Below are 13,885 nucleotides of genomic sequence, written 5' to 3'. Positions count from 1 at the left end.
TACAAATGGGCAAACAAGGAAACGAGGAACACCTGAGGAAAACAATCAGGGGAAAACCAATCATGAAAAGAAACTACAAAGGACTACAAAATTAACAGGAAACAGGAACGGGGAACTGAACAAGAATTTCAAAATAAAAGTCTAAGCAAAAATACAATGTGTCCCCTCCAGTTTTCAGATTGCTCCTATGCCCCTGGTGTTAAAAGCATCTGCTAAATGATTAAATGTCATGTAAATGTGAACATAATGAGCCAACATGGACAAAGAATCTTCGGATTGTACTGTATATGCATTGAACTGTTGACCTCATCAGGATCTCCTTCTCCCCATCTTCAAATTAGTGTCAAAAACGTTTTAGAGTAGAGTTGGAGCATTTACAAATAAAAGCTTTGAAACAGAAAGTAATACAATCACAACTGATAATACATTAATAAAAAAAATGGTTCTACTGTAGGTGCATTTACTAGTGCGATATTTTTTTTTTATTATTAAATTTGTCTTTACATGGCTGATTTAAGGCTGCTCTAAACAGGCTCTTTGACTGCTCAAAATTCTTTAAGTATGCAATGCTGCATGAAAGCCAGACTAAATTATCCCTACTCTGATGTAGTCATGAAAGAGCATATACTTTATAAATTGTAGTGCCATATTTAAAAGTATTATTTCATATTTTCATTAATTTCATATTTCTGTAATCATAATTTTATATTTAAAACATTTATCTCATAACAGTATTTATGCAAATGTAAATGCATACATGCCATCTTTATACAGCATTTAACAGTCTGAGTAAATGCACCTTTTCCTAGTATACATGCCACTTCAGATGCAGCTTTAGTGTCACCTTTGCATTGTAAATATGGCTTTATTTATCACATTATTATACTACGTTGACAATGTTCCCCACATTTATTATGGTACACTGTACTGTTTATTTTCCCACGTTTTCTAGTGCATAGAGTCAACATGATATCAAAAGGTATCCTATTTACTTTTTTAATGCACATTCCTGGGGCCTATACCATGAAACCAGTTTAGGTGGCTAGCCAGGTATGTTTTAGTTTAGTTTACGTCAACCCTAGGTTTTTAGATCGGCCTTTACCTTTTTTTTTTTTCTTTTTTTTTTAATACACTATAATTATATACTGTAACTATAATATTGTTTTTATTTTACCTTCTCTAGCCATAAAATATCTATGAAATATAAACATAATATAATATTAGGAAAGCTACAAAACTCTAGTAAGATGGATTAATATAACACCTGCCAATAATGATTGATTTTTAAATATTAAAAGCTTAATTATTCCACAAGATGGTTATAGAAAGGAATGAATGCCACCCAGACTCCTTGTTTAATGGACTAGTGATGAACATACAGTATTTCACTTGATGTTCAATAGAAGCAGACGCAATATGTCTTTAAAAAAAAGATCAAATACGTCTTATTATTGCATACCAATTATTGCTTACAGTATTCTGAGTGCACCCTTTTTAATTAATCAATAGTAGCCTAAGTTCATTTGTAATAGTATTAAATTATATTAAGCTTTCAATTTAAATGAACAGAAAATCTTATATATTTTAAATAAAAAATTTAGACTTTTAATATTAATAAGCTTGTGTGTTCTTGTTGGACCTATTTGAATTCACTTACACACATACAGTGGCAAGAAATATATGTGAACCGATTTGGAATGATCTACATTTGTGTGTAAATTTGTCTTAAAATTTGGTTTGATCTTCTTTTTGAATGACGTCATAAATCCCTTAATTTTTTAACCCCTCCCCTCCAACTACCTTGCTCCATTCTGTATTTAACACCTTTTTCACAACCCAATCAATTCCTGAAAGATAAAGTCCCACCCTACTGTACGTTCTTTCTCACCGAATATCCTGTTTCACTTGGAAATACATTAAATTACAGAAATAAAATGGGTTGTAAATTGCATTTTTTATGTTGACTTTATGATATAGTATATATGTTGTGGCCATGAGTTGAGGTCTAGCAATTTGGTGCTCATGTGGGAAATGCTGGTTCGATTCTGGCTCATGTCATGTCCTGATGCCATTCTTCCTCCTCTCTCTCCCTAATAAAATGTTCTTTCCAATCGATTTTAAAGTGGCACAAGCAACAACAAAAAAAGAGAAAGACATATCTCTCTTTTTTCTTTAATTTTCTTTTTCTTTGTTTTGTTTTTTCATTTTTAGTTACAGTAGAATCAATAATTTGTTTGAGATCAGGTTAATAATTGACATCTGGTAAATGTCAGCTGTGTTTTTTTATGTTTGTGATGGCAGAAGTGTGCAGTTATAAGATGGCGTACAATCTAATCAGTATTGCTCTCTCTCTCTCTTTCTCTTAGGGCCACCTCTACCTTCTGGATGGCTAACCCCAATAACAATCTCATCAACTGTGCTGCAGCCGGCTCCGAGGTGAGTCTTGTTACCATGGCAATGGCTCTGATTAATAGTGCCACAGTATCCATTCAAGCAGCAGCTCCTGTCCACCTACAATGCTTATTTGTAATGCAGCACACAGCGGTGAATGTGTGTGTGTGTGTGTATGTATATGTGTGTGTGTGTGTGTGTGTGTGTGTGTGTGTGTGTGTCTGTGTGTGTGTTAGTTAGGCATGGACATGTTTTATATACTGCTGTGAGTTCATCCTCCATGCATTTTGTGCCTATTAGGACAGTCATTAGCACTGACTTGAAATCCTCCATTCACATAAGTTGTGTGTGTGGCCTTGCAGGAAACGGGATTCTGGTTCATTTTCCACCACGTCCCCACTGGGGCATCGGAGGGCATGTACTCCCCCGGCAAGACTGAACATACACCCATGGGTCTCTTCATTAATAACAGAGCTCACTCCAATTACAGGGTGAGTGTGTATGTGTGTGTTTTTGAAAATAAAAGTAGGCCATTACATTGGAGAAATAGGTGCTGGCAGCAGTGCTCTCTGTATACACCATTAGAAGGCCGATGCAAGAAATTGATGATCTTGTTGTTTGAAAAAGGAAGAGGGCAAACGCTTTCTCTCTATCCTGCTGTAATCTACTGCATCATTCTCAGCTTTGTCACCATAATTGAAATATAATTAATTTTGAGTTGCTAGCTACTTAGCCCTTTAATAAAACATGATTTAAGATTTCCAAAATTCAGCTTGTTGGAGTTTTTATGCTGAAATACAATAGCATATGGTCCTCAGTCACTATGAAGGAACATTTTTCATCGCCCTGGACAACTTGTCTTTATGACAAGCTTTACAACAAGGTTTTACAGAGAAAATGTTTTCAGTGTTGTATAAAGTGTCTAATAATCATACTTTAGAATAAAAATACCGTTATTGGAATCAACTCAAGGATAAGTAAAAGTGGCTCCTGAGAAAAATGTAAAGTAAATAGCACAAATAATGGCTCAGATGATGACACCCATGGCAACCTGGTTGAGTGGCAGGGTGGTACTGGAGTCTATGTTATGATATGTAGAAGTTAACTCAATAAATGCTCTGGGGTGTGTTTCCCATACAACTGCTTAACCACCATAGTATGATGCATCATTAGAGAAACTAACTAGCTAGTCATAACTGTTTTCTGAAACCATAGTACCTATGTCGCACATCCTTCATTCGAACCACATTGGTTCAACAGTGTAGAGCTCTTGTTAATGATGTTACTCAGGGGGTGGAGTAATAACTTCTGCAGAGATCAAATGGATATCAAATTATATCCGTTTATTGTGAAAAAACTGCTTAAGACACGAAATAGACATTTACGTTTATAAGCACTTTGTAAGTGGCATCCTCTTTACTACAGTATACAAGCGGTTTGGTCAGTAAGCAGCTCCACAGCAACTTTATTTCCCCGCGACGCTGCTGTAAATAACAAACATGGTATCTGAGGACTACTTCTGTTATTTTCTGTTCTCCGTTGTTTTGCTTTATTTTCACATTGCCCCTCTGTTGCTGGTGTGTTTGTTTTCATCGTGACCTCTCGCAGCATTGAGCTGCAATAGTGGTGTTTCCCTCTTAACTCCGGGGCACTTGAGCACATATATATGTGCACTCTTCAAAAACAAATAAGAACGGCACTTTTATTCTTGACACAATGAGAGATATAGAATTAAATATACATGGAGTGAAAGATAGAGACTGGGTCTGGCAAATGGGGCTCTTGTGAAACTGTGTGGTATTACATGGCAACAAATGTACAATTTTCAATTTGCTTTTCAGTGACAGAGAAGTTAAAACTCTTCACAATCTTAATTTAAATAAACTATAATATCCCTGTGGCAGCGGGGGCGTGGTCAAGCGTCCGTCTGGAGAGAGAGAAAGTGGTAAGGGGGCTTGCACCTGAGCTAGATTATGTTTAACACTTGACTCTAATTCCAGTGAGCATGGGGAGAGCGGCATATAAGCAGCCACACCACAAAGCAGAGAGAGCGAGTCTGGCATAAGGAAGGCCACGGTGCTCCTGAAGCTGAAATTGTTACGTTTGATCTGTTATGTTTGTGAAGCTGATGTGCTTAAGTTATTACGTGCCTGTAAAGCTGATGTGTTTAAGTGACTATGTGCCTGTGTGCCTGTGAAGCTGCTGAGTTTGTGAAGTTGTAAAGCATTGAAGTGGCCGATTAAAAGTCCTACCTGAGCCTGGAAAAAATTGCTTACCTGTGTTCTTCCCTACTGCTGTGAAGCTGTTCTACACTGGTGCCGAAACCCGGGAACCTGAAGTACGCCCCATGGAGTCCTCGAAGTTGGCCGAGATCCTCAAGTCCCTCGCCGGCCTGCACCAGTCACACCAACAATCTCTGCTTGAGCTACGTCAAGACCAGGACCGCCGGTTCTTTGAGATCCTCAGAGCTCAGGCAGAGGACCGGCATGTGATTCGGAGACTCCTCAGCCAGGAGAGGGCCCCGGTCACGTCCCCGGACAGCCACAGCCCCATGCCCCCGCCCACGCTTCTGAAGATGGGGGCAGAGGACGAACAGGAAGCCTTCCTTGACTTGTTTGAACACACCGCTGAGATCTGGAGCTGGCCGTGTGATCAGTGGGTGGCCAGGTTCCTCCCGTTGTTGTCTGGGGAAGCCCAGCTTGCTGCACAACAACTGCCGGCGGCGAACCTCCTGGCCTATGAGGACCTAAAGAAGTCAATCCTGCAGCGGGTTAGCCGCAGTCCAGAGCAGTACCGCCAGCTCTTCCTGACCATGAAGCTGGAGAAGACCGGCCACCCGTTTGCCTTCACCCAACGGCTCCGAGACGCCTGCCGGAAATGGCTGCTGGTAGGGGATCACGACGTCGTGGGAGTAGTCGATCAGGTGGTGCTGGAGCAGCTGATATATCGACTGCCAAAAGGAATGGCGGAGTGGGTCCAGTGCCACCGCCCGGCGTCGCTGGAGGAAGCTGTCTGACTGGCAGAGGACCATATGGCGGCGTACACGAGGGCGGAAGAGCCCTCCTACTCTCTCTGTCCTCCCACTGTGTTTTCCCCTTTCTCTTCCCCCTCCCCTCTTCCCTCTCACTCTGCTCTCTCTCCAGAGCCCGTTCCTGCCCTGTGGAGGCGAGGAGTCCTGCCACCAAGGTCATACCGGTAAGTGTCAAGGGGGGTACTCGCGAAGCATTGGTGGACACGGGTTGTAATCAAACCACTATCCACCAACACTTGGTTCAGCACGAGGCTTTGGGCACAGCTAAAATGGTGAGGGTGAAGTGTGTGCATGGGGATATTCACAACTACCCTGTGGTGACACTTGTGATTAAATTTCAGGAACAAAACATAGAGTGGAAGCCGCGGTTAGTTCCCGCCTCACCCATCCGCTGATTCTGGGGACTAATTGGCCTGAATTTAGAAATGTATTTAAGGGAATATGCGTGGATGGGTCCTGCACTAAAGCGATGAGAGGTGAAATGTGCGATGCTCTGGCAGGGGAGGCGGAGCCAGGGCTGTCTTCGTCTGCTCTATGTCAGGATGACATAAGGGGGGGAGAGGCTACAGGCCCTCCCATCCTCAGGGGATGTCCCGAAGGGGATTTCCCTTTGGAGCAGCTGCGAAACCCTCAAGCACGCCTTTGACCAAGTGAGAGTGATTGATGGTCAACAACTCCAGCCAAGTGTCACACTTTCATATCCCTATTTCGCAATTATAAACGAGCGGTTGTATGGAGTGATGCAGGACGCTCAAACAAAGGAAGATACAACCCAGCTCTTAATACCGTGGAGCTGCCAGGAAATGGTGTTCCAGGCGGCTCATTATAATCCCATGGCGGGTCACTTAGGGGAAAGGAAAACACTAAACTGTCTAAAAGCCCATTTTTATTGGCTGGGCATTGGCGGCGATGTCCGCAGGTGGTGTGCAGCTTGCCGTGAATGTCAGCTGGTGAATCCGCCGGCCACCCCAAAAGCGCCATTGCGCCCCCTTCCGTTGATCGAGGTCCCCTTCGAGAGAATTTGCATGGACCTTGTCGGGCCATTAGAACGGTCAGCACGCAGACATCGCTTTGTATTGGTCCTAGTGGACTATGCAACGCGATATCTGGAAGCAGTGCCCCTGCGTAACATCTCAGCATGTAGTGTTGTGGAGGCACTCTTCAAAATAATCTCCCGGGTGGGGATTCCAAAAGAAATCCTCACCGATCAGGGCACAACCTTTATGTCACGGACACCACGCGAGCGTTACGAATTATTGGGCATTAAATCAATCCGCTCCAGTGTTTACCATCCACAAACAGATGGCCTGGTGGAGCGATTTAATAAAACCCTTAAAAATATGATTCGTAAGTTTGTGCACGAGGATGCTAGAAATTGGGACAAATGGCTCGATCCCCCATTTGAGCTGCTCGAAGAATGACAGAGCCGACTGTATGACAGGGGAACTCGGCTGCGGGAATTTGCACCGGGAGATAAGGTACTCGTATTACTCCCCACATCGAGCTCCAAATTATTCGCCAAGTGGCAAGGACCCTTTGAGGTCACACGACGAGTGGGGGATCTCGATTATAAGATAAAGCGAACCGATAGAGGGGGCGCACGTCAAATATGCCGCTGCCTACTTAGATGACATCATCATTTACAGCAATGATTGGTAGCGGCACATGCAGCATCTGAGGGTGGTTCTGAGATCGCAGAGATGAGCGGGACTCACAGCAAACCCAAAGAAGTGCGTGATTGGGTGGATAGAGGTACAGTATCTGGGGTTCCACTTGGGCCACGGGCAGGTGCATCCCCAAATTGACAAGACTGCGGCGATTGCGACCTGCCTGAGGCCCAAGACCAGAAAGGGGTTGAGACAGTTCCTGGGGCTGGCTGGCTATTATAGGATATTCGTGCCTAATTATTCGGATTTCACCAGCCCGCTGACTGATCTCACTAAAAAGTGAGCTCCAGACCAGGTCCAGTGGACAGAGCAGTGTCAACAGGCATTCACGCAGGTTAAAGCCGCACTTTGCGGGGGGCCACTTTTACATTCACCCGATTTCTCTCTCCCTTTTGTCTTGCAGATGGACGCTTCAGACAGAGGGCTGGGGGCTGTACTCTTGCAGGTGGTGGAGGGGGAGGAGCGCCTGGTGCTGTACATTAGCTGCAAGCTCTCGCTGAGGGAGATTAAGTACTGTAGAATAGGAGTGTCTCGCCATCAAGTGGGCGGTCCTCACTCTCCGGTACTACCTGTTAGGATGGGCCTTCACCCTCTGCTCGGCTCACACCCCACTCCAATGGCTCCACCGCATGAAAGATACCAATGCGTGGATCACCTGTTGGTATCTGGCTCTTCAGCCGTTTAAGTTCGAGAGCGCAGATGGTTGTCGCCGACTTCTTTTCCAGAAATGGGGGGGGGAGTGGTAGACAGGCCGGATGTCTCCCCGGCCTGAGTCGGGCGGTGGGGATATGTGGCAGAGGGGGTGTGGTCAAGCGTCCGTCCGGAGAGAGAGAAAGCGGTAAGGGCGCTTTCACCTGAGCTAGATTATGTTTAACACCTGTCTCTAATTCCAGTGAGCACCAGTAGAGAGAGAGAGAGAATCTGGCATAAGGAAGGCCATGGTGCTCCTGAAGCTGAAACTGTTACGTTTGATCTGTTATGTTTGTGAAGCTGATGTGCTTAAGTTATTATGTGCCTGTGAAGCTGATGTGTTTAAGTGACTACGTGCCTGTGAAGCTGATGAGTTTGTGAAGTTGTATAGTATTGAATTGGCCGATTAAAAGTTCTACCTGAGCCTGGAAAAACTTGCTTGCAACATGCGTTGAGTTAATGTTTTTCTAATACATTGGGAATTCATCCAGTAGTTTAACATGTAGAAATGAGCACATACTGTAATAGGTGATACTTGTGACTTGGTGCATCACAGTAGCATTGTAATGCCAGATCAAATGTAAGCAATTATTTTGTGAATCATGTCATGCAATGTCATTACTTCATTATCATCTACCAGATTAATGTCATTAATAAATTATATACTGTAAATGTGATTAAGAATCCTATGTATGGAATGAAATACAAACCTTTATTGTTTTGCAGTGGTGATGACCCACCATCACATACACTAGAACAGTCAAGTAACTAATGCCCGTTTTACACTAGATGCATAGCAGTGCATAAGCAGTGCAGATGCTGTGCGTAGGCGGAGTGGAAGCAGCATGCGCTTGATTGTGCTTTCACATAAGACATGTTTGCAGTGCACAACTGAACCTGTGGCTTCTGTATACCACAAATACAACAATGGGTAAGTAGTTCGGCATTTAATTTTTTTTTTTTTTTTTTTTATGCAAACGTTGTTAAAGTTATTGAAAAGGCTTTTTCAGCATTGTGATTCTCTTTATTTTGATACTGTGAATATGGTGAAATTCCTGGACGGGCTCTTTCCAAATCTGCTTGACATAACAGGCCATAAGCTGGAAATCGAGCGAGCTCACAGGGTTCCTTCTCGGCAAGCTACGGAGGGAGGCAGGCCCTGATCAATTCTGGTCAAATTTCTGATATCATCCGATAAAGATCTTGTGTTACGCGAGGCGAGGAGTAAAGGAAGGCTTTCTTGGAAAAACCACAGCATTTTCTTTTCCCCAGACTTTGCGAATTTGACGAGAGAAACGCGATCGATTCAAGGAATGCAAGAAACTTTTACATGAACGGAAGGTCGCTTTCACACTGATATTCCCAGCCAAATTGAGAGTAGATGCTAAGGATGGCCGTAAAACATTCACATGCCCACAGCAAGCGATGTCCTTCATAAAGTCAATGGAGTGAGTAAGTTATCTTGTGGTACTCACGTTGCAGCTGGGTGGACCGACACACTTCACTTGACTGTTCGAGGAAACTGAGCTCCTTTTTTGTTTCTTTTTGTGCTGGTTCCGCCTAGCAGCTGGAGTTTGTTTTGTGGAGTAACACTCCTTCGGGACAGTTTTGTGGATGAACCTGTACGCTCTTTGTGCTTATGACTCCTATTGGCTGGAGTTTGTTTTGTGGAGTATTTCTTGCAAGACATTGGAGTGATTAGGTCATTTGTTGCACTCATGTAGCAGCCAAGTGGGCCGGCTCACTGAACATTTGTTTGACTGTTCGAGGAAACTGAGTACCTTTTTTTTTTTTTTTTTTTTTTCTTTTTTTGTGCTGGTTCCGCCTAGCGGCTGGAGTTTGTTTTGTGGAGTAACACACCTTCAGTACAGTTTTGTGGATGAATCTACACACTCTGTGTTTATTCCACCTATTGGCTGGAGTTTGTTTTATAGATTATCTTTTGTTGTGTAATTCTGTCTCACAAAATTTATATAGAAACACTGGACTTGAGCAATCCAAAGACAAAGTTGCTGCGGGGGCTCTTGTAGGCGTACATGGACTGTTTGAGTTTAGAGGGATGGACACCAGTTGGTGCTGTCATGCGCGGGGTTAATGCACACATTTTTCTTTTTTCTGTTTGTTTGGTTCTGGGGGAAGTTTGGGGTTTGATTGTTGCACTAATGTTGGAATGTGGTCTTTTATAATTGTGTTTTTGACACACAATCAATTTTTTCTCATATGTCAAAATGTCAAATGTTAATATGAGTGGATTGCCTCTCTCCACGTGGAATGTGAATGGGTTGGGACACCCCATAAAAAGAAGGAAGGTTATTTCTCTTCTTAAGCGAAAGAAATATGATATAGTGTTTCTTCAAGAAATGCATCTTTCCCCACAGGAAGCTGAAAAATTTGGGAATTTTTTAAGAGCAGGGGAGTCAATACACTAAGTAAACATCTACAATTCAAATGTCTCAAACAGATTAAAGATAAATTAGGATGATTCATTATTGTTTTAGCAGAAATTCAGTGGCAAATTCTTATTTTGGCTAATATTTACGCACCTAACATTGATGATCAGGGCGTTTTTATAGATCTTGAAGGGATGTTGCAAGCCACTGGCACCCCTCATGATATAATACTGGGAGGAGACTTTAATCTTTTCATGGACTCAGTCCTTGATTATAGTGAAGCAAAAGTGGGCAAGCCCCCTAGAGCAACATTGATGCTTCACAGAATGTGTAAAAATCTTGGTCTTACAGATATTTGGAGACTTTTGAACCCATTTTTTTATATATCTAAGTCCCTCATTTCATCTGTTGTTGATTGCTCAGTTGGAAACATTTTAGTCTCAGATCACGCCCTGGTGTGTTTAGAGGTGTTGCCACATATGGAGAAAAGGAAATCATATAGTTGCCACTTTAATGTATCCCTGCATGGCTTGGGAGGCATTTAAGGCGGTTCTTAGGGGCCGGTTCAGACAGTATGCCTCATTCACCAAAAAATCCAAAGTACGAGAACTCGTGGAATTGAAAGGGAATATTAAAAGTGCAGAGGCAGAGCTGAAGCACCAAATGTTGTCTAATGGCCTCAGAGAATTGACCTGATTGAAATAGATATAAAACTATTTTGTCGTGGAAGGTGGAGTTTTGGCTATTCAGGGCAAGACAGTCATACTTTGAGTCTAGGGACAAGGCAGGAAAACTTCTGGCTAGATATATAAAACAGAGAGAGTCTTTTTCTACCATTCCCTCAGTGAAATCTGCTGGTGGTGAAATATTACCTCAGCCATTGATATTAATAATGCTTTTAAAGAATTCTATCTTGAGCTCTATATTTCCACATCTTCGTCTACTGATGAGGATATATTAGAAACTTTGTGGAACCATTAGAACTTCCTAAACTGATGGCTGAGCAAATAAATTCTCTTGTTTCTGAGATAACCTTGGAGGAGCTTGGTGAGGTAATTAAGGCCTTGCCTATAGGCAAGGCTCCAGGGCCAGATGGCTTTGCTGCTGAGTTTTTTAGATCTTATGCTACAGAATTGGCTCCACTTTTGCTAGAAGTTTATATGGAATAATTAAAGAATGGAAAGCTTCCACCAACCATGACAGCTAGATGTTAAAATATTGTCAAAAATTTTGGCTAACTGATTAAGTAAAGTTATGACATCTCTTATACATATATATCAGGTGGGGTTTATTCATGCCGCAGCTCTTCTGATAACATTAGGTGTTTCATCAATGTCATGTGGTCAGTGGTGAATGATCAGACTCTGGTTGCTGCCATCTCACTTGATGCCAAAAAAGGCGTTTGATATGGTAGAATGGGATTATCTTTTTAAGATTTTGGAAATGTACGGGTTCGGGAATACTTTTATTGGTTGGATTAAGTAACTTTATAGACACCCGGTAGCGGGGGTACAAACGAATGGATTAAGCTTATGGAGCATAAACTTTTGCTCTACGCAGATGATATTTTATTATTCATCTCCGACCATACTAGATCTATGCCTTACCTCCACAAAATTATTAATTCCTTTTCTAAGTTCTCGGGATGCAGAGTTATTGCCCCTATTTCGCCACTGCAAGACCTTTCTATCAAACTAATCGGAGAAGTTAAGTTTGACCTTGTGTCGATGTAGTGACACTAGGCGTTCGATCTTGAGAGCCCCAATAACCTTTGCTTAAAATAGAAAAGGCCAATGAGAATTGACGAGTGGAATTTGCATGCCAATCTCCACCCCCGGATATACGGGTATGAAAGGAGATGCTGTGCACCACTCATTCAGATTTTTTCTTCGGAGCCGAATGCATGCTTGTGTTCTTCCTCTCACCTTTCACTTACGCTGCTGGATTTTACAGCACATATCAGCGGACACCCTCGCATGGTCGAGTGTTGTGCTTCCCGCAGTCCGCAGGTGCTAAAAGAGTATATTCAAAAGAGTATATTTCCTTCTAATAGAGCTTGCACAAACGCTTGGCGTCTTTTTAAAGATGTCCTTCTGCATTTGCGCTACTGAATGTGGCCGTTATCTCTCCCCTCTGGACAGCCATGAAATCTGTCTCACGTACATGGGATGCCAGCACACCGAGGCAGCTTTCATGGAAGGGTTATGTTCTCATTGCGATAACATGCCCATCAGAACGTTGCAGTCATGGCTCACTTCCTTCTTCATGAAGCAAGGAGCCACCACGGCTGCTCCCCAACCCGCTCCGTCCTGGGCTGATGCTCAGCTGGCCGGGTCGGCAAGCACCGTGGGCGATCTGGATGTGGATATGGGAGTGTTTTCACCGGCTCAACCCCTGCGGACCTCCCATCCCCCAGCACGCTCGTTCTATTTGGAAGAGCTGTCGAGCGATACAAGCGGTCCGCCTCAGGGCAGATTTAATGTGTCGTTCGTGGCTCATGATGAGGATGAGCATTGGAGGGTGGGCTTCTGCTGTCAGAAGTGGATGAATCTTCCGAGCTCCCGCCCACGGTCAGCAGAGCACAGGATGAGTTGGATGCTGAGATGGCAGCCATGCTTGCCTGGGCAGCTGTGAACGTTGGGCTGAAGTGGAACCCTCCACCCTGCCCTGAGCATTCGTGGCTGGATGATTGGTTTCTGGGCTCCGAGCGCAACTCATGGCCTTTCTTCCTGGAAGTGCACGAGGAGCTAACAAAGTCGTGGAATGCACCCTTTTCTTGCTGTTGCACAGTTCGCAGGCTCGTCCATCCTAACTACCCTCGACGATGGAGCAGCTAAGGGATATGTCGAGCTCCCCCAGGTAGAGCTTGCCGTAGCAGTGCATTTATGCCCGCAGGGTGCAGCCACCTGGAGTGACCGATCAAGGCTCCTTTCCAAGGCCTGTAAGTTCTCTTCCTCATTAATGACGAAGGTTTACAAGGCCACAGGTCAAGCCACTTCCACCCTGCATGCCATGGCCATCCTGCAGGTATAACAGGCCAAGGTGCTGAAAGATCTGCACAAGGGTAGAACCAACCCAGGGCTGATGCAGGAACTGTGTACTGTGACCGACCTCGCCTTATTGGTGACGAAAGTCACGGCGTGCACCCTGGGCCAGATGATGTCCACTCTTGTGGTCCAAGAGTGGCACCTGTGGCTCAACCTTGCGGAGATGCGTGACGCCGAGATGCGCCCATCTCCCAAAGGGGGCTTTTTGGTGACACCGTTGAGGATTTCACCCATCAGCACATCTTGCCACTACGTGACTCAGCCGCCTTCAGGCCTCCGAAGTCCCGCGGTCCGTCTGCTTCTCACCAGAGCCGTTCCACTGCGGTGCCGGCCCCGGCTCCCGTACCATCGGAGCCCATATGCCGGCCTCAGAGAAGAAGATCCTCTACCTGCCCTTCAGCTGGCCCCCAAGAACCCTGGATGGGCTTCGAGGTGGCCCTGGCACAGGCAACCCGGGGATGAGGCGACTGACTCCGACCGGTCTGGCCCAGGTGAACTCTCCAGCCCCACCATCGCCCCTGGGCCAGCGCATGGTAAGTATTATATCGCCGGGTGCCCTCTGGGCCTTGGTGCCCACATGGTCAGTAAAACAGCAGTTTCCTCATTCCCTGGGTCAGTGCACTCGCCAGACGCTGGAAGTCTTTCTGGTCAATCAGGCGAACGCGAGTA

At 44.4% G+C, this 13,885-nt stretch overlaps 1 protein-coding gene across 2 annotated transcripts in view; it reads left to right on the top strand.

Annotated features, from left to right (window-relative positions):
- LOC127452695 (cell migration-inducing and hyaluronan-binding protein-like) overlaps positions 1-13,885 on the top strand; it is a 301,080-nt gene that overhangs the window by 228,485 nt on the left and 58,710 nt on the right. For both annotated transcript variants that reach the window (XM_051718318.1, XM_051718314.1), the window contains exons 15-16: positions 2,367-2,436; positions 2,754-2,882. In XM_051718318.1, the coding sequence (XP_051574278.1) occupies positions 2,367-2,436; positions 2,754-2,882 (199 nt within the window). The remainder of the gene's footprint in view (positions 1-2,366; positions 2,437-2,753; positions 2,883-13,885) is intronic.

Source organism: Myxocyprinus asiaticus, chromosome 2 (assembly GCF_019703515.2).
Source record: "Myxocyprinus asiaticus isolate MX2 ecotype Aquarium Trade chromosome 2, UBuf_Myxa_2, whole genome shotgun sequence".
Taxonomy (NCBI): Eukaryota; Metazoa; Chordata; class Actinopteri; order Cypriniformes; family Catostomidae; genus Myxocyprinus; species Myxocyprinus asiaticus.
This window is presented reverse-complemented; position numbering and strand designations above follow the sequence as displayed.